General features: G+C 38.6%; 3 protein-coding genes across 5 annotated transcripts; 2 read left to right on the top strand and 1 right to left on the bottom strand.

Moving 5' to 3' along the window:
* ppp1r3db (protein phosphatase 1, regulatory subunit 3Db) lies at nt 1–7,899 on the bottom strand. The gene is made up of 2 exons (XM_079856678.1): nt 7,779–7,899; nt 1–2,974 (listed from the first exon to the last, which is right to left on the bottom strand). The coding sequence occupies exon 2, from the start codon at nt 2,958–2,960 to the stop codon at nt 2,079–2,081; it is 882 nt and encodes a 293-aa protein (XP_079712804.1). The 5' UTR covers nt 2,961–2,974; nt 7,779–7,899; the 3' UTR covers nt 1–2,078.
* A 573-nt stretch (nt 7,900–8,472) lies between these two features.
* Nucleotides 8,473–15,318, top strand: fam217bb (family with sequence similarity 217 member Bb). Of its 3 annotated transcripts, none has more exons than XM_079856675.1 (4): nt 8,473–8,610; nt 8,827–8,893; nt 10,441–10,508; nt 11,503–15,318. In XM_079856675.1, exons 1-4 carry the CDS (start codon nt 8,513–8,515, stop codon nt 12,677–12,679), a joined length of 1,410 nt encoding a protein of 469 aa, XP_079712801.1. In that variant the 5' UTR covers nt 8,473–8,512; the 3' UTR covers nt 12,680–15,318. The 3 variants fall into 3 exon arrangements, with proteins under 3 accessions (XP_079712801.1, XP_079712802.1, XP_079712803.1); XM_079856676.1 differs by having other exon boundaries at nt 8,488–8,610; nt 8,831–8,893; XM_079856677.1 differs by lacking the exons at nt 8,473–8,610; nt 8,827–8,893 and adding an exon at nt 10,063–10,155.
* A 641-nt stretch (nt 15,319–15,959) lies between these two features.
* On the top strand, nt 15,960–21,072 carry pdrg1 (p53 and DNA-damage regulated 1). Its single transcript, XM_079857730.1, has 5 exons — nt 15,960–16,096; nt 16,200–16,272; nt 16,840–16,914; nt 17,006–17,086; nt 20,650–21,072. The coding sequence occupies exons 1-5, from the start codon at nt 16,013–16,015 to the stop codon at nt 20,730–20,732; spliced, it is 396 nt and encodes a 131-aa protein (XP_079713856.1). The 5' UTR covers nt 15,960–16,012; the 3' UTR covers nt 20,733–21,072.
* The last annotated feature ends 289 nt before the right edge of the window (nt 21,073–21,361 follow it).

The raw sequence follows: 21,361 nt of genomic DNA, 5'->3' as shown, positions 1-21,361 counted from the left end.
TTATGTGTCAAAGGTGCACTTACAGTAGTGTTGTTATTGGTTTAAAGACGATGTATATTTTTAGACCTGACCTCTCGTTTCCATCATGTGCTCTTCCAGCTGTAGATTCAGAAGCGCATTGATGGCCTTCCTCAGATGCCATTTACTGAGACACAAATCTCTGTCGGGCAAAGGTCAATGCAAGAGTCACATAAACAATGATCACTCAAATGTATCCTTCTCTAGATATGCAAAATTTAAGAGCATAAATAACCTTGTTTCGCTGCATGGGGTGAAACGAGTAACATCGGAATCGAATAAAGATAAGCGCATTATACAATAACTTGCCAAGTCAGCTTGTGCATTACATGATCACTTTATTGTCTATTGCACATCACACCTGGAAAAGATGTTAGACACAACAGAAAAAATGTACAAAACCTCATTGAATAATTGGCAACACTTTTATCAGGCTTTGGGAGTTAGATTAGGTCTGATGCTGTAAATGTAAGTGATTTGCTATACGATGGACGATTTATTGGTGTTGTGCCTTATTGTTATGTTTGTTTGATTTTTAGAGTTATATGCTATTTATGTATTGCACTTTGGTTCGTTTTTTTTTTTTTTTTGGTTTTGAAAGTGCTTTATAAATAAACTCTGAGATGAGTTGAGTTGAGTTAACATTAATGCAATATGAGCAATATATATTTTTTTTACAACATTTATTAAACCACAATTGTTCAGTGTTTGTGTTAGTTCACCGTGCGTTAGCAGATACAAGTTTTGATTTTAAAGAATGTATTAGTAATTGTTGAAATTAACGTTATCTGCTGCATGGCTCATTGTTAGTTCATGTTAACTAATGTTAACAAATGGAACCTTACTGTAAAGTGTTGTCATATAATCCAAATAAATGTTTAGAACTCATGCAAGACAATCAATCACACACAACAAGACCGACTCAAAGAGATGTTAATGATTAAAATAGCGCTCGCGGACGAGCTCTGAGTTCTAAAGGAATTGGAAGAATGTGCATGAAGTTTGTTCTATTTTTGAAGAGACAATTAAAGACAAAAGTCTCCTGCAATAAAAAAACTGAAGCGATCAGCTAATTGTTCTTGGGTGGTAGTCAGTCCTGAAATTAGAGCCATTTTAATGGAGTAGTTCACTTCAGAATTAAAATTTTCTGATAATTTACTCTCCCCCATGTCATCCAAGATGTTCATGTCTTTCTTTCTTCATTCGAAAAGAAATGAAGGTTTTTGAGGAAAACATTCCAGGATTTTTCTCCATATAGTGACGTCTATGTGAGTTTCAGTGCATCTTAAAAGTCTTGACACGATCCAGCCGAGGAATAAGAGTCTTATCTAGACAAACCATCTATCATTTTATTAAAAAATAAACATTTATATACTTTTATCCACAAATGTTCATCTTGCGCAAGCTTTGCGATGCATTACGTAATCAGGTTGACGGTAACCTGACATATGCAGAAAATGTAAAGTAGTGTGAAAAACTTCAAAATCGTCCGACATCGTTGTTTAAGCTTTTATTTATTATTATTTTTCCAAATGGCGTTTGACTTAGTCTTTGCACGTTCGCTTTGTAAACACTAGGTCGGTATTTCCCGCACGTCACGCGTGACCTTTCAACATGATTACCGGTACGTATCGCGGAGCTAGTGCAAGACGAGCATTTGTGGTTCAAAAGTATATAAATGTTTTTTTTCTTTTTATAAATGTCCACTGGTTTGTCTAGTTAAGACTCTTATTCCTCGGCTGGATCGTGTCGAGACTTTGAAGCTGCACTGAAACTCACATTTGGACCTTGAACCCGTTGGACCCCATTGAAGACACTATATGGAGAACAATCCTGGAGTGTTTTCCTCAAAAACCTTCATTTCTTTTCCAGTGAAGAAAGAAAGACATGAACATCTTGGATGACGTGGGGGAGAGTGAATTATCAGGAAATCTAAATTCTGAAGTGAACTACTCCTTTAATGATAACTTCCAACTTCGCATGCTTGTGCAAACGCGTGGCTCTATAAGAGATCCATCAGATGATGTGTAAGTTTATGTCTCAATGCAACGAGGTGAGAGTCAAACGAAATGCACCAAACTATCTTCACACTCTCTAGGCACCGTTAATTTATACGTCTGGCAGGTCAGTTTATAATTACATCCAGCATTATTGTCCCAGTACTCGGATCCTGCGACCCGGAAGCGGATGGCGAACTGCAGCACGGCTCCGGGAGTCATGATGAACGGAGGGACAGGCAGGCGAAAACGAAACACATCAGACTCCGGATCAGACCCGTCTCTGTGGACAGTGGAGATCCAGCTCGCTTTACTCTCCGCACGGCTCTTCCAGTCTGTGAACGAGTAGATCACCGTCACCTCTTTCTCAAACGCCAGATTCAGCACCTGCACAGTTCCTATAATCCCCATCTCGGAGTAAAACATCTGCTCCAGGGAAACTCTCTGCTGGATCAAGCGCTCGAGGAATCCAGACTCGGCACTTATATTATCAGGGAAGGCCGGTTGGAAGTAAGGAAGCTCCAGCTCCAGCTTTTTCCTGGATGCGAGCTCAGAACTGGCCATAAGTCTCGTGATGACGTGGACCGGCACTCGCGGATCCTCGCTGGCCGTGAAGAACTTCACATCTTCCAGCTCGAGCCCTAGGGAGTCCACGAAGCGGACCTGCATGTTCCTGCACGAGTGCGCGTCTGCGGAGGACGAGAGGGATCTCGCACGTCTCCTCATGATGGGCTTCGGCTCCGGCTCGCAGGACGGCCTGCGACGGCCCACGGGACACTGAGCAGGAGCTGGGTTTGGGCTCGGGGGTCGTATTGCCACCGGGGTCCTGTGTGGAAGTGAGTTGGAGATGTTCGGAAGGTGAAAGCTCTTGACAGGTCTTGATGTTTCATTAAAAACGCTTGTGAACTGCAAGGCAGGTCCAGATCCATGCGGATGAGACTCCATTCTCACTGTGCTTACTATGAGCAAAAGGAGAATATGTAAGAAGATATGTAATACACAAGTTATGTAGTTTCACGTATAAGTCACAGGTGAAAATATATGAGTGTTGCTGTACTTGCCAAGAAGCAGCTTTCCAGAATGCAAATATTTTTTAGGCATTTCTGCAAACTATTGACCACTCTTTTTTGACAACTATAAAGTGTACAAATACGGACTTCTGTTTTATAATTTAAATTTTCAGTTACACTTTATTTGAAGATGTCTTAACAGTGTAATTATAAGTACTGAGTAATATTAAGTTAAAGCTGCAGTCCGTAGTTTTTCCTCTTTGTCGCCATCTCTGTTCGAAATCTGCAATTGCAGTTATTTGTGGAATTATCAACATTACGCGGGTTGTGTGTACGGTATGGTTACTGGCATTCGCAATCCCAGATTATACTTTTGGAAGTATGACCAACATAAGAATTTACAACACCAGAAAATGTCCTCTGAACAAGTAAGTAACATCCACTTTTGTTTTGACCAACTAAGGGGAAAATCACAGAAAATTTGCAGTACATCGCGCAGATTAAATCTATCGATCGCTTCCCAGCAAGCAATTTCAAGTCATTTCACCATCTAGGTTAACTATAGACCTGATTTTGTCCGGCTATGAGTAACACACTTCTAACCAAAATAACCTTGAATTTGGTTACATGTCATTTTTGCCAAAATAATGGCAAACTTTATGTTAATGTAAAGACAAGACATTCAGAATTATTTTTTTTCCAACTTTGCCATAAAGTGTCTAAATCCTTTTTGGACACACTAGCCTAATAATTTCTTCATTATGCTATATTCACCTAGCCTAGAAATCTAGACGCACCGTAGCGGCAGCAAAATTTATTTTGCAGCCAGTGTCGTCTAGCAACTCTCCGTTGACTTTCGAGCTGGAAAAAACAAACTCTAGTCAGGCCAATCACATTGTGTATAGAGTCGGTCGGACTTTACATAATGACGGCAGAGTTGCGACGGTTCCGCGTGAATTCCCTGCTACTTGAAAACAAAGAAGAGCTGCTGGCGAACAGCGGCCTTACGGCTTTGGCCGCGACTCTGAAGGACTTGCTTTTCTTTGAGAAAAGAACAAAGAACGGCACTGAAGTCATTCTTAAAACAGGAAGATGTGTTCGTAGTTTTGCCGGCCAGATACGGAAAAAGTTTAATCTATCAACTAGCTCCGCTGTTGGGAAGGAAAACGCTCTGGTTGGTTGTAGCGCTGTCCTATTGAGTGCAGAGCAAATTTGAAAGACAGCCGTTTATCCCGGCCCTCGGATTGAGCCCTGACAATGGTGAGTTGCTAGCCTGGCAAGCCAGACCTACATCAAGATGTTAGGTCTGGCAACTCTCCATAGACACGGCTCAATCCGAGGGGCGGGATAAATGGCTGTCCCTCAAATTCCCAACCAGAGCGTTTTCCCAACAGCGGAGCTAACATTAGTTGATAGATTCAACTTTTGAATCTGACCGGCAAAACTACGAACACATCTTCCTTTTTTAAGAATGACTTAAGTGCCGTTCTTTGCTCTTTTCTCAAAGAAAAACGTAACTCCAAGTCCTCCAGAGTCGCGGCCAAAGCCGATTCGAAAGACTGATCAACGCAGTGCTGAAGTGCCAACTAGTCTCTCCCTATGGAGGATCCCTTTACCACTCTACAGATAAAGCGTCGTCGGGGAAACTCAATTTGCGTATCTACCCCGAATTGATAAAATAATATAAAATTCTGTATCAAAATTATAAGGAAACACCAGTACTTTGTTTAGGCTTGGTTTGTAGGGAATTCCAAACCTGTGCACATATATTCAAACGCACATAACTATAGAACCAATTCTTAATGCGCATGTGAACGCCATCAGCGTTTCTCACAGGTTCGCATTTAAAGTTTGTGTTGAGAGAATGGTGTCGTCTTAGCGGCCCCTAATCTAATAACAAATGATCGTTGCGACGGAGGCGAATCAATCAAAACTAACTTTAGCTGGAAAATAACTTTATTAAAGAACCGCTATAAAGCCAAAACAATCTCTGTTACCTTAAATTATACGTTTATCTCTGTAAAGCTGCTTTGAAACAATCTACATTGTTAAAAGCGCAATATAAATGAAGATGACTTGACTTGACTTGACTTGGCTGTTCGCCAGAAGCAGCAACTCTTCTTTGTTTTCAAGTAGCAGGGAACCGTTGCAACTCTGTCGTCATTATGTTAAGCCTGCCCCGCCTACTCTATACACGATGTGATTGGCCTGACCCAATTTAGGTTTTTACAGCTCCGAAAGTCAATGGAGAGTTGCTAGACTACCCTGGCTGCAAAATAAATTTTGCTGCCGCTAGGGTGCGTCTAGATTTCTAGGCTAGTGAGTTGCCAGAGCTAACATCTTGATGTAGGTCTGGCTTGCCAGGCTAATGTTCACCTAATACTAAAGCCTAAAAACATAAACGCGTAACATGTAACGCTTAGGGGAGAGCGGGGCACAACCTAACACTTTTTGACTTTCTCAGTTTGTGTAAATTCACTTGGGGTTCAGAGTATTTATTTTTTTCAACATTAATTTCACAGTCTACAATTATGTGGTTTTGTTTCATTAATACAGTGTATACTTTTTTTCTTGATTTACCCCGAAAGAATGGAAGTGAAATGTGACAACATGCCCCATAGGTTTGTAACATGACCACCATATGACAGATTAAAATGTGATCTGATCTAATAAAAAAATATACAAGACAAACTAAAATATTTTGTCAATAAAATCCAATTATTAACTTTTTCAAAATAAAGCAATTTTTTTAATAATTAAAAATAAAGTATTTTTTTAGTGGCAACAAACACACCACAAAACACAGCTATAGGCTACAGTATAGTTCAAAACATAGGCTAATAATAATTAATAGTTTCTGAATATTGACTCTCAGGGCCCTATCTTACACCCGGCGCAATGCAGTGCCAGGCGCGACGCAAGTGTTTTTTGCTAGTTTCAGCCCGATGCAGTTTTCATTTTCATGTCCTGCGGCCACATTGTTTAAATAGCAAATGCATTTGCGCCTATTTGTGCGCCCATGGGCTGCTGGTCTGAAAACGAGGTGTGTTCTGGCACATTGTTGGTGCATTGCTATTTTGAGGAACTTAAAATAGACTGAGCCATTGACCAACTGAAACCTGGTCTAAAGTCAATGGTGCAATATTTTATTTTTTGTTATTTAAAGGTATAGCGGAGGATTTTCCCGAATTTTAGAAAAGAACCGCCCTCTCCACTTTTTGAAAAAATGCACATGCGCAACACTCTACCTGCTCCCGAGAGGGAACGCCTATTAAACGTGTGCACGAGAGAGCATGCACGAGCTAATCATAGCTTACATTAACTTTTACTAGCAGTGATTTTAAATGGATTTCTCTAAAAAGCATGCCAAACTTTACCTGTCAAGTAGAAACTTCACGACTGAGGCATCAGTGGGAAGCCCAACCTGTGTTTTGAGTGCACGCCATCGTATGAATCGTGTGCACGAGCACGTACGACAGCCTTACGTAAACATATCACCAGAATGATTGACACTTAGGAGGACCAATAGTTTTGATGATCCACCCGGAAAAAGAAAATCCTCCGTTATACCTTTAAAGAGCGCGTTAGTAATATGCGCCTATAGGCAGGTCCACAACGCTCATACACTCTGCTTATTACACACACAGGGACGCACAGCAGCACACTAACATGCCAAATATTTTGAATAAAAGGATTACATTGTAAAAGATTATTATTGTGTACATAAAGATATGGAGAATCCGGTTTGTCCCGTAGATGTTCTGCTTGCGCACTTTAACCTCGCGCACGAGCAGATCCGTTTGCGCTCTGGAGACGTTCGGTCTTTCCACTATCAAATTCCATCATGTAAATAGCGAATCCACCATGGCGTGAGCGCAACTGGCATTTAAAGGGAATGGGAGATGAGACTCTGATTGGTTTAACGCACGTAAATCCCAAAACACACCCATTACTCATTAAGAGTATAGGGACAACCCTTTTAGACCATGCGCCGGGAGTGCCGAGCATTTTTCCCGTTGTTAAACTAGCAAAAGTGTATTCGGACACACCCTAAGTGAACTTGTGCCCTGCGCTTTAGACCATGCACTTAGATCATTAAAATAGGGCCCTCAGTCTTTATTCACCTTTTTCCTCAATAAAATTCATAAAAGTATAGAATATCATAGTTGTAATAGGGGCACATTGGAACACAGTGTGACAACATGCCCCACCAGCACATCTGGGATTTAAACCCGGCTAGTGTCTACTGCTGGTTATATCTGCATTAAAGAACTACTGTAGCCTATCTCAACTGTTAGGCTAAATAACAAGATTAAAATAATATCAGATTTGTCTGATTTTAAAAACTGAGATGAAAAATTAACTTCAGTAAGAAATGTACTTGTAGCCTACTTGCTATGCTTAAATGTTCAGTGATATCTTCCAGACATATTTTTAATTTTGACGCATTTTAAAATATATATATATATATAGTGTTGTTATGGCAACTAGTAAATATCCACTAAGTTTCGTCATGCTAGCATGTATGGAAAGTTTTAAAACCATGTGTGTTACAACGAGCCTACTTCTGATTTAGGCTAGTAGCCCAAGCAAAGTTGACAGGTCTCTTATATATATATATATATATATATATATATATATATATATATATATATATATATATATATATATATATATATATATATATATATATATAGGCCTATATAATCAAGATGTTCAATGTAAATCTCTAGATCTGGCAACAGATTCTTACCTCTTACGGCAACTTTACGAAGAATGACCTCGGAAAGATTAATAAACACACAACATATTATAATTTTAAGGTGGAAAAGACCTCTGCACCCAGAGTGTCTGTAATAATATACGCAGAGATCAAGCGCCTATGACATTTAACTGATCTCATAGGAGGAGTAGTCGAAACTACCACACCAACGATTATTATTAGACTGGAGCCTACATGAGATTCTCACGTCCTGCATGTAGCCTGTATAAACAATGCATAGCGTCGATCTCCATTCACGAGAACTAGAACTATAGTCACTATCGCGCTTCGGGTTGTATTTTTGTCGCGTCGCTCGTTTTCGTCCACATATTTACAGTATCGTGTAGACTACAGCGACCCTGATCCTGTGACACTGTTTAACTACATTTCCCACACAACAATGCGCCCTTCAGCATCCTCACATCTGGGAAACACGCCTGCGTAAATCCTCATTCACAGGATTCAGACTATTAACCGCATATCGATTAGATCAGTGCACGAGACAGAATCGAGAACGCCTAATCTGACCGATGAATCTCATTACACACGGGCTCAGGCTGATCCGGTGTTGTGCTGAATTATTCACTACAGAACGGGACAGATGCACAGAGGATTAAAGGGACAGTGGGAGTAAACCTCACATGAACGAGAAAAAAATGGACGAGCCTTCCAATCAAAAGACTCCGTGGCTTTAATACACGAGAATTCATCCGTTTAGGAGAGTGATGGGAACAGTCTTACAGGAGAGCACTGTCCACAACAGTAAGAATAAGCTTCGTTCTTCAGATAAAACAAAAACTAAAGCTTTGGGGCATGCAGCAAGGTAAGAAGAATAAATAGGCTAACTGTAAATTAAATTCAGGTCAATGTTTTATTTACCTGCCACTGCCAGGTCATCCATTTGTGACGAAATAGCTTGGATAAACAAAACATCTTTACATTTTTAACCCCATTCTTGGTGATTTTGAATGTATGGGCTGTACTTCAGCAATCATCCATTTATTTCTGATCTTGACCAACCTCACTTTTTCATTGAAAGCAAGAAAACCACAAAGGTGCCTTTGCATCCACCACCGAATAGTGGCATCAGCCTGTCATCTGAACCTGTAAGTATTTGTGTGTAAACTTATATAATAATTATATAATAATATTATAATAATTCTATTTAATGCAATTTGATGCAATTAAATTCACCACACACTTTTCATGTAGTGTGTAATAGAACTATTTGTGAATGTAAAAGGTCTGCAAAGTGCAGATAAACTGAGTTAGGCTATTAGTCACATGACTAATCATATATTATTATAATCATGCATTTATTTGGTTTCATGTTTCATCTGTGTTCTTGCTGATACTGGACTTCTTAAAAATGCACACACTTATGTCATAAATTACATATACTCAAATTAACTCGTATAATAACTGTTGTTGACAGTGGAATCGCAGCTTGATTTTGGCCTCGGCACGATGTTAGCACTGGCTCGACAGTGGAAAAGTGGCTAAAAAGAAAACCGATTCTGAACTGAAACGAGTCGTCGTCAGTAACTCCAGTCTCACTTCCTGCTGAATCTGCGTAGGTCTGTAACAGATTTGCATAATGCCAGTCTATGTTCTTCATTGGCTGCCGTGAACAACGTCTACTTTGACCCTCAAACACTGTAGTGTATCTGAGACTGGAAGAGTTTGGATCGTGTTGTTCATGTGGAGAAGACGCTGTTTTCTGCTGACAAAGCAAATCCACTTTGGCCCTGTTTACAGCTGGTATTAAGAAACATTTTGGTTGATCGCATTACAAGAGTCGACACTAAATGCAGGTGTAAACGGGGTGTAAAACGTTTTGAGCTTGTCCACTTTCAGCCACTTTCCAGAGGTAGTTGAAAACGCATTCGACCGGATTGCTTTCATAGTGTAAACGCTCATGTGTTCAAACAGCCACAAAAGACTGTCTTCTCTGACCGAATGCGTAAACTTTATGAGTAGTGCATTGGATTTTGTCGCCTGGAGACCCAAGTTTGGTTTGAAGATGGAAAACGTACCAAGCACAATGTTCTCTCACCATTCCTGATTTCTAACACACACTCAGCGTGTCAGAGTAGAAACGAAAGTACGTTTTCCGTTGTCTCCAGTCACCTATTCAAATGTGAATTGAACAAGCTTATTTTGCCCATTAGATCGAAAGATCTGATAAAAAACATGCATTTACCCGCCCATAGACCCTCCCCTCGAAGAAATCAGGACAGAAGTGAGCAGACAGAAGAAACAGGAACCTGTCTCCCTCATCTACTTGTGATCCGATCCACCAAAACGCTTCTTAATACCAGGTCAAAACAGGGCCATTGATACACTTCTAAAGGATGAGATTGCTACGGTAAAACTGACACCATCAATTCTGTTCGTATCACTGTGTATCAAGTGCTGAGGAAGAGCTGAAATTCAGATATAATGACGGGCATTTGGTTTCCAACACAAGCTGTAGAGGTCAACCAATCACAACAGACTATCTGACCAATCAGAGCAGAGCATGATCTCGGAAAGGCGGGGCTTAGACACTGTATTTGGATCCGTATTTGGGGCACTTTAATGGAATCACATACCAATAGATATTAAACACATCATGTGAAGTATAAGTGCTTTTTTCCATTTGTGTCTACAGGACTCTCAGCAAAGGTTAAGAAGGACAAGACCTGACACAATGTTGATCATGGCGAACACCACACACAGGTTAGATATGGCACATTGATCAATAAATGTTGTATTTTACAGTCTACATGTTACTAGAATTAATTATTATAATAAGACAAGAACTAGTGGTTCAACGGACCACAAAACTCACGGTTCGGATCATATTACGGTTTTTGAGTCTCGGATCGGATAATTTTTTCGGATCAGAAAGAAAAAAATTAATTTTGGGGATGGGTAACTTTGCTTTCCATTTATTACTTAAAGCACACTTTAAGTAGGTACTCCAATACCACATTAAAAACTACTAGCCTAACTAATAAAGTTCAAACATTATTAAAGGCAAGTGAGTAAAAAATAAGAACAAATACACAAATCAAACGGTAGTATTGATTTTTAGGTACAGAAATGTAATAATTAAAAGTAAAATAACACTATGTTCACTGTATACATTTAATATAGATTAATCTATGTTAAATCTGTGTAGTGTAGTGTGATTAACATTAATGACATATAGACAACAGCATGTGTTTATAGGGTACTGTCACTTTAAAACCGAATGCACAGATCCATTATAATGATGCACATGCTTCTCTTGTTCTCTTTCTCTTGAGACATAACAAACTGTGTTTACGAGAATACTTGCCAAGACTGGTATTTTGACATAATTTTGTGTGTATTTGTCCATCCAAGTGCATGAAGACGCGAAAGAGGAATCAGTTCGGAGTTTGTGCGCTCTCTGAAAGTACCGAATTAAATTCTTTTTTGCCTCTTCTAGCACTGGAATGGTTTAAAATCGACTGAATGTGCAATCTAGCAAGACAAAACACGTGCAAATTATAAACTTGCATAAGACTATGGTGGTTAAACTTTAATGATGCGTAAACATGCGTGCGTACGGATCACGGATCAACAACAATCCGTTTAACCCCTAACAAGAACATGTGTATTATTCATGTCAATACATGAACACTTTAAAACAAAGTGTGTCCAGATGTTATATCATTTTCTAAGACTTGACTTTTGGTTCCTCAAGGCAACACAACTCCAAGATCAAATCTCACGCGACTTCCAAAAATGGACAAAAGGAGAGGCGACAAAAACAAAACAGCAATGGTGCAAAAGAGATTAGCAATGGTGGCAGAGGTAAAAGCTTAAGCGTAAGGCCTGTGAAAGAGCAGAGAGAAGACGAAGATGAAGGCTGCACGCTGCAAAGTAAACCCAGAGAAGAGGACAGCGCCAGCGACCTCTCAGATTCTGAGCGATATTCAGTGTTTCCTGCTGAAATCTCTCCGCCTGACCTCGACCTGCGAGCAGAAGTCATCGATCCGTCGGACTTTCAGACCTCCAGACCTGCACAGGACAAGTTCAGAGGATCCTATCCCGATTTCTTACCACCTCCTTTCAATTCTTGGAGTCTGAAGCAGTTAGCAGTGTACTTGAACACCGACGGCAAGAGCGTTCCTCGGCCCAAGCCCGTCGGGAAGCTCGAGAGATACTTGGACCGGCTACTGCAGATTGAATGGCATCAGATCCAAAGTGTCCAAGAAGACAGTAGCAAATCCAACACCCCGATGCCTAAAGTTCGCCACTCGTCTTCTCATCTCAGCCTCAGCTCTCCGAAATGTATCCTCCAGTGTCAGCGGGCGTTCCCTTTAGCGTTACTCTCCTCTTTAGCCACCCGTCAGCTTTCAAGCTGCACTTGTCCACAATGCCAGAGCCAGTATCTCATCTTGAACGGATCGTGCCGCTCTCATGCCTTCCATCACCACACACTCCTGGAGAAGAAGCGTCAGGCCTCAGGTTTGCCGAAACGCAGCAGCAGTGAAAGCAGAGCTCATCCGACGGAGTCGAGACACAGATCCCGGGAGCACAGACTCAGCGATCCTCTGAGCGAGAGCAGCCACTGGAGGCGCATGCAGGCCGCCGGGAACATTCGCAATCCGGCGGGATTCACGTGCAATCCTGACCGGGCCACAGCAGCCGGTGTGTGCGATGTGAAGAAGAGAAGGCCGGGGGAAAGGAGTCGCTCCTGTGTCGGCGTCAGGGAGATCGGCTCTACGGCGCGAGGACGCGGTGAACAGTGGAAGAGCTGCGAATGCGACTCCACACTGTCCTGTGCTGCAAGTGCAGAGGCTTTACAAACATCCAGAGACTCGGCAACTCGGCGACTGACCAGGAAGCAGAAACACGTCGAATTTGTCACAATGTAACTGGCCGGGAAAACACTTTCTGTAAAATGAATGAATTTCAATGCATTTGATAAGAAAATATCAAACCAGGTTATGTATTTTCTGAGAAATCTGTGCAATAACATTTACTGTAGGCAACTGATAACTGTGTTATTTTAGTGAACGTATGAAGTCAGATCATCACATATATGGACATGACGTTTTGCAAACAGAAAGTTGTCTTCATTTCCAACAGTATTGATTTATCATTTAAAACCTTATAGTGAGATGTTTTGCTTTAAAGATTGTAAATGATATTTGGTGTGATGTTTTTATTTATTTATTATATCTAATGCAATGACTCTAGGGGCCCTATTTTAACGATCTGAAACGCAAGTATCAAGCGCGAAACGCAAGTAACTTTATGGGCAGATCTCGGCGCTGTTGCTATTATACCGGCGGGATAAATGACTCTTGCGCCCGACGCAAATCTAAAATGTGTTGGTCTGAAGTCGCTTCATTACTCATAGGTGTGGTTTGGGCGTAACGTGAAATAAACCAATCAGAGCTCATCTCACATTCCCTTTAAGAGCAGGCGCGCTTGTTCCATGGCGGATTGCTATTATAACGGCGGATTTGCCAGACGCACGCCAGGAGCGGTTCACAGCCGAGGAGACCGACGTTCTCGTCAGGGCCGTAAAACACAGAGAGTGACATTGGGGATGGAGAAACACACCCAGATTAGCTTCGGTTAAACAGGCGTATAATAATTTGGGTAAATGTGTAAGCTCGATTTATGCCTATTTTTTCACATCTTCATGGACACAACAACGATTTCCCTCGTGTGGAATATTTTTCCTTGTAATTATGTATGGTTTTCTAAAAATGTGAAGTGCTGCGTCTGTGTAGATGAGAGAAGCAAAGTGTGTGTGTGTTGTGCACACGCTACATTATGGCCAAGCATGCGCCCTTAAAATAGCCTCTGAATAACACACCACTGACTTTAGACGAGGTTTCTCCTGGTGTGTGGAGGAATTGTTTTCTGAAACTGCAAAATAGCACCAGGGAACGTTTGCGCCGGAACACGCCTCCTCTTTTCGCTGAACCGCCCCCGGGAGCGCAAGTTCATTCCCTAATTTACCGACGTGCGTCTGTGGAGGGAAAAGTCCGCTGTGTGTCGGGTGCAAAATAGGAATGATACATGCGTCGGTGAACAAAGTCAATTGCGCTGGGTGCAAGATAGGGCCCATGGTCTCATTCTCTTATTGTGCATACGCACAAATTTGTGTACGAATGTTTTCATGAACAAATCATGATTCATTAACTTTTGTTCTAAATTTATTCAAAATGTATTCATACTCTGGGTGGTCTTATACATCTACTTGTATATACATAGGCTACATATTTCATCACAAACACACTCACACACTAACCTACCCATCACAGAAAACTTTCTGCATTTTTACAGTTTAAAAAAACATGACAGTTTTCCTGATAGGGACCAAAAAATGTCCCCACAAGGACAAGGATTTAGGATATTGGTGTGGACTCTGCTATTCTTTTATAGTTTTTGAATGATTTTTATATGTACGTCAATATCTTATCGTTCTCGCTGTGAACGGGCCTTTAAGCCTCTTAAGTTCAGCACAATCGTTTTGTCTGTTTATGACAGCATTATTTTAAAAATGAAGTTTAATATGTGTTTTTGTAACACTATACGCATGCTGTACCCCATGTTTATTTTTGTTTAAAATCTTATTTTTAGTAATTGTTCTTTTATTGTTGCTGTGCAATATATATATACGCCTACATTAATTTCTCTGTAGCAACTTTTATCAGCAGGTGAATAAACAAAAAATATTGTAATTATTTTTTCCAGCAATATTTCTGTCTGCAGATTATACAGATTATTCTGTTACAGTAATGTGTGTAATAGTAAGATTCACTGTTAACATTGAAATACACCATTACCCTCAACTTGACTGTCCCAGTGTGCAAAAATCCGACATCTAACATCATATAACTTATTATTTTTTTTCACATTCTGTGCCTGATTCAAAAGTTGAATGTGATGGCCATAAATAAAACATGTTTGTAAAGCTCCTCTTGACACGGGAGGAGTTTGTAATAGCCGTATCCAAAGTAATTCCAGATGTTTTGGGAACAGATTTATTTCTTACCATCACTACTGCTACAATATAAATAAGTTAATATCATCTACTGTACGTATAAATCATATTTTGAATTAGGGAAGAAGTTGTCACAAGGGCGATATGGCACTGATCGTCAATGCTTGTTCAGTGGTTTTGAATTCTGAATACCTCAAAATTGTTTAAAATTGGGATATTTTTATGAATGTCTTCCTCTTCACTAAAATTCATAAGAACAGTTAAAACCACTGAAATGCGTTCAGACAAGACTCATGCTACCTTTTACATTTAGTTTTTTCCCCCTTCAAAATATTTTGTGATTCATGATCGTTCTACTTTTTAAATTTTGTTTTACAATGTTTCAGAAAGAGTGTTCTGTTCAAATAATTGTTGTGAGAATAGAGGCCATCATAATTAAAAGATTATTCATTTATATATTTATATATGTATGATGTGATGGATGTGTCTAATGTTTCATGAATGTAAAATATTTTGATTGTTAAAAAAAAGAAAATAAATTGTGATTATAGTCTGGTCAGAGATTTCTTTATTTTTCGACACTATTTTAGCTAATTATTATTTTTTTTTAATTTCCACTGATGTTACAACCCTTAATTTATAAAATGAAATAATAAAACAAAGAACAAAAGTCGAGTTATCCATTATGAATAGTAGGTTAATAGTAAGTAATAATATAAATGTTAATAAATAGGCCTACTTACTACTTTTATGGGGGGGAAATTTACTGAGACAAATTGAAAAGTTATTTTGTTTTTGGGAATGACGCTTAAATGAACTTTATTTTCCATGGTCAGTGAAAGTGGAAAAGTTAATTAGCTATTTTTGTGTCCCTCGTACCAAGTCAACTGTTCTACTCATTGCTATTTTCAAATGTCAGTAGCATTTATGTTAATGGGATGAATGTTAATTGTTTTTACTTGCAAAATATTCGTAAAAAAATAAACAAAAGCTTTTTGTAGCGAAGACGAAGGTTTACAGAAATGATTATCTAAAGCTTGCATAAATTATACACCTTATACTAACATACTACTATTCCTATCTATTTTTCCCATATCTTTCTTTTCTATGACAAAAATTGTAAGAATAGTAGCCTATGCGGTTGCGAATTCAGCGGCTAGCAGGGCGGAACTGAAACTGAGCAGAGCTTGTTTCCGTCATCAGCCGAGCCTATTTTTCCAGCGCACAATATACAGAATTATCAAGCATGGACGAGAGTGCACAGCAAATATTGGAGAATTTGACTGAAGTAGAGGTTGCTGCAGAAGACATACTTGCTGACAAACAACAGGTACGTATGAATTAATATATTTGTTGTAGTAGTCGAATGTATAAGAAGAAGAAGTGTGGCTGAAATCGGGTAAATTAATGAGTCGTCGCTTAAATATTGACAGATTGTGGATCTGGATTTGCGGAGAAACAGAAACCGAGAAGCATTCAACGCTTTACGAAATCATTCCTCAAACGGCAAGTCCCAAATATTGTTCATATTATTCAGAAAATGAGATCTCATTGTTGTCCGACAGTCCATCTTAATTTATATGTTGCATTTGCATTTATATCTTCAGTGTTGTTGTTTTTTTAACTTTATCTGTGTTTAAAAAATAGGGTTACATGTATTTCTTTTTGTACACAATTAGTGTCTGTATTTGATAAGAATTAAATCTATGTTATGAAATATATTACATGATGATTTGTATATAATTTGTTCAATTGCTGAAGTTTCATAAGAATATCTTATATTTATTTAATAGGAATAGTCTTAATTTTAAACCAAGAAGAGAAAGTTATCATGACCCTAATCCTCAAACACATTTGACCTATTTAATATGGTGCAACAGCCCTATAAGATGGTACCCTATAAAAACTCATCGCTGATGCATATATGATGATATGATCTCAGAAACCAAACAAATGTCCTCTACAGATCTCAGGAGGCTCTGCCTTATATTATCTGCACCATAATATTATTTAAACAGCGTATTGCTATTAGCCTCTGAACATGACAATAATGTGTAATCCAATCTAATCTAGACAATGTTAAGGTGTGTTTTGGAAATATGTTCATCAAATTCCCCCAAGAGAGTGCCAGATCCATGATCCTTAAAGGTGAGCATGCCGTCTTTAACCATATTTCTGTCTTAAATAATACATATACTCTGTGTTTACTTTGCCTCCGGCTGTTATTTGTGCTCAACAGACCAAGAAAACCTTGACAAGGAAATAAATGACCTCCGCAAACGACTAAAAGCAAAAGTAAATCGTCTCAATGAGTTACAAGGTAGAGTTGCCTTACCATCCTGATTCATTGATACTTTGGCATTGGGGTGTGAGATATATATTTTGTCTATGATGATATCATAATTGTTGTTTTAATGATGTGCAATCTGACATTATTGAGTATGTCCCTAACTTCTCAAAAAACAAACAAAAACACACCTAGAGAGTGGTAAGGTTAGGCTACTGCGTGATTTACTCTGTTAAAATGCAGTAAAAATGAGTATTTGTCTTTTAGGATATATTGATATCATGTGATATATAGTTAAGCAATCACACAAAGAGTGCACGATTAATCGTTAAAATATCGCGATCACAGCGAACATCTGCCGCTGACCCAGAGAGAGTCATAGTTATGAAACCGCTTCACTAAAACAGTCTTTTCAGCCACACAGTATCAATATTTCTGTGTTACTATAACTCAAGTTATAATAGAAGAACTGGGATAAAAGTTTATAGTTAGGATATAAACACTATGTCTATGGAAGCGATCAAAGAAATTAACTTGGAAAGTATCAATTACATCGTTACACCAGTAGGTGTCGACAAGTGACTGTTAAAAATGTATTTGTCATTTAATCATTCATTCAAAAACACTAATTCATCCAGTAATGAAACAAGTGAAGTATATGAGTCATTGAATTAGCATTTAAATACAAATTTTGGTAACACTTTATTTTACTGTGTCCTTGTTACATATGTTACATGTACTTACTATAGTAATAACAGTAAATGATGCATTATTAACTGTAATTAACCTTAAACCAAAACCTAATCCTACCCTAACCCTATAGTAAGTACATGTTGTTGATTAATATTACTCAGTCCTTAAATATATAATTACACTGTAACAATGACACCTTAAAATAAAGTGTAACCCACATTTTTAAAATAGTTAATTGAAATTAAGCATTTTAAATACACTGCAGCAAAGAACAAGTTGACAGAACCTCCAGTAAATTACTAGTTTTTTGTTTAGTTCAGAGTTGTGATCTCTATTTGAAACAAAAAAATTGTGATTCTCAATTTATCCAGAATTGCGCAGCTCTATGCAATAGTTTAATAAGCAAATAAGTGACTTACATTTTGGACACAATATTGCCTGTTTTTGCTCTATTTGGCAGACAAAGCCACGGCAGAACTGTTCACATCTCTGAGCAACACACAGCGGTTTCAGAACTGAATGAATTCGTCTATTTGAACCAATCGATTGAATTATTGGGTCTCATTCATGAAACACGAGCAGAATTTTTGTGTAAATCGTGTGTAAAGTGGTTCTGATGTAAATTTTCGGATTCATTCAAATGTTTGTATTTTCCAAATGTTAGTTGGTAGGAAAGAAATCTACACCTGCTCCCAGCCACGCGTAAATAGTGCGTTTAACATCCGAACGTTTTGCTCATTAATAAGGCTGCATTTTAATTCACCTTAATCGGGTACATATTTACACAGCATTTTGAAAAAATATTATATATAGTAATTACATACGGTTTTTCTTTTTACTTTTATTATGAGAGCCAGTAATAGCATCTGCAAACGGAACACAAGTCCGCAAGTCTCAAGTGTTGCAGTCAAGCTTCATGTCGAACCATTTTCTTTTCACTTCTGGGACTGTTCGATTAACAGATGAAACTCCATTAACTGCATCTGCTGTCAAGCTTCCTTTTTTTAGGACCCGATACGCCATTATGCACACTTGAAAATAAAATGTGGCGTTTTGAATGAATTCTGATAATAAAACTTCAATTTCTGCATCTGAGAAATTTCTCTTTTTCATTCGCTTTTGAGAAGACATGTTGAAATCCTTCGTTTGGTGTCATAATATGATGCCCATGTATAGTTGTCAGTCGGATTTAATGGGCGGGATTTATGGTAATTGAGAATGAGCGTGCACGCGCGTCCCATTTACGACTGATTGGAATTCATTAACACACACACACATTTCACTATCACATCTGACGTTTACGAAGTATTTGTGAATCAGGAGAAGAGTTTTCGGGAAGGTCTCTTCATATTTACTCACTCACATATTTACTCGTATGTTTATGAATGTTTCATGAATGAGACCCAATGACTCTATGATTTGCTCGTTAACGGTCACCTGCTGCCACCTGCTAGCAGTGCTAGTTTCATATTAAAGTTTCTTTTCAATTTTAAAATAATTTCATATACAAACAATGTTTTATTTTTAAAACATCAAAACATTTCTGCAGTTGTAACTAGTTAAAGGGTTAGTTAACCCAAAAATTAAAATTCTGTCAGTAATTACTCACCCTCATGTTGTTCCAACCCCGTAAGACCTTCGTTCATCTTTGGAACATAAATTAAGATATTTTTGATGAAATCTGAGAGCTGATCACTTCTCCATAGGCTTCTATGTGACCGAAACTTGCTGGCCCAGAAAAGTTATTAAAGAGATCGTTAATATAGTCCAAGTGACTCCAGTGGCTCAATCTTAAGTATATCAAGCGACGAGAATACTTTTTGTGCGCAAAAACAAACAAAAATAACGACTTTATTCCACTATTCATTTCCTTCTCTCTGGGCCTCTAGTTGGTTCACGTAGTGTTTTTGCATAGCGCGTCTGTGTTACACGTCACCACGTAGGCTCACTATTGGCCGACGCTGGTCATGTGTGTGATGCGTGTTGACGTGCAACACAGACGCGCAGCGCAAAAACACTACGAGGCCCAGAGAGAAGGAAATTAATAGTGGAATAAAGTCGTTATTTTTGTTTGTTTTTGCGCACAAAAAGTATTCTCGTCGCTTTATAAACTTAAGATTAAGCCACTGTAGTCACTTGGACTATATTAACGATCTCTTTAATAACTTTTCTGGGCCAGCAAGTTTCGGTCACATAGCAGCCTATGGAGGAGTGATCCAGCTCTCAGATTTAATCAAAAATATCTTAATTTGTGTTCCGAAGATGAACGAAGGTCTTACGGGGTTGGAACAACATGAGGGTGAGTAATTACTGACAGAATTTTCATTTTTGGGTGAACTAACCCTTTAAACACATTCATGTCCCTCTGATCTGCATTAAACTCTCTGTGTAAACGCATCGAAACGCCACTTCAGATTCTGCTCATGTATTTTCTCACAATAGAGTGAGATAATATTATTCTAATTTAATTTATTGATTAAATGTAATAATTTGACATTATAAATGATTCGTAGGCTTCTTTTAATTAGCTAAGAAAAAATGGCCTGTTATAAAGGTAAAAATGCAGATAAAAGGTAAAAATTAATTAGAAATTTCTGTCACTGCTGGGAACTAACAACCACACAAAATATGAAGAATATCAAAAACTTTTATGAGTCGGCCGTCCTAAATCTGCCGAGACACCAGCGCTATATCGTCTGATCCTCGTTATCAACAAAATCACAGAAATTATCGATATATATTTTTCGTCAATATCGCACACCCCTACTCTGGCACACATAAAACCCTCATCTTTAGGTCAGTGTGTGTGTAGTAAATATCTACAATGTCAAAAATGTGTCAGGTTACTGTCATGAAATATTAGTAGATATGTGAGCATCTGATATTGTGTGTTTCTTCCACAGGGAAGCCTGAGCTGACAGGATATAATCTTTCTCCTCTGAGCAATGATGAGATGAAGGCAATTAACAGCCTCATTAAGAAGTGATATTCCTTCATTTGTTCTGAACCAGCGTGACTTTACTGACTCAGCAGAAGACCAATGCAAGTGTTTCTCTTCTTTCTTTCTGTGTTTGGTGGACTTCTGGTGTCAGACTCACACAGTCATCGTTCAGTGCTTTTACTTTGATTGTGTTTAAAAGCCTTGCTTACGTTTTGTGGAATGAGAAACAAAGCTGAACTGTTGAAGAGTGTAAGCCAAACATAATGCAGATTCAAACTCAAATTCAGCACTTGTCGGCAGTGTCTGAAAACCCTTTAACATCCTTGTTTATGGTGTTGTTGTAAAATGTATCGTTTTTGCTCAATAAACTCAATGTTTCATCTGTAGCTCCGCCTCTTTTCATCTCTGCGCTCATTGTGATCTGTCTTCCGATTTATGAATGAACTGCTCGTTTTAAAGTCCCCATGTGGTGAACGTGTTTAAAGGGGGGGTACCATGGTGTTTCATGTATTCAGAGTTGTTTACAGTGTTAAAGAGATGGATTCTCATGTTAAACATGGGCAAAGTTTTTAAAAAATATTTTATTTAATTTAATTTACGAATAACGGAGAATTTCTGTGCTGAAAATCTTACTTCCGGGTTGGTACAAGTTTCGGCTGGGTTTTTTTTATCGT

This window comes from Squalius cephalus, assembly GCF_949319135.1.
Source record: "Squalius cephalus genome assembly, chromosome: 22".
In the NCBI taxonomy this organism is placed as follows: domain Eukaryota; kingdom Metazoa; phylum Chordata; class Actinopteri; order Cypriniformes; family Leuciscidae; genus Squalius; species Squalius cephalus.
The sequence above is the reverse complement of the archived record's forward strand: the minus strand, read 5'-3'. Positions and strand labels throughout refer to the sequence as shown.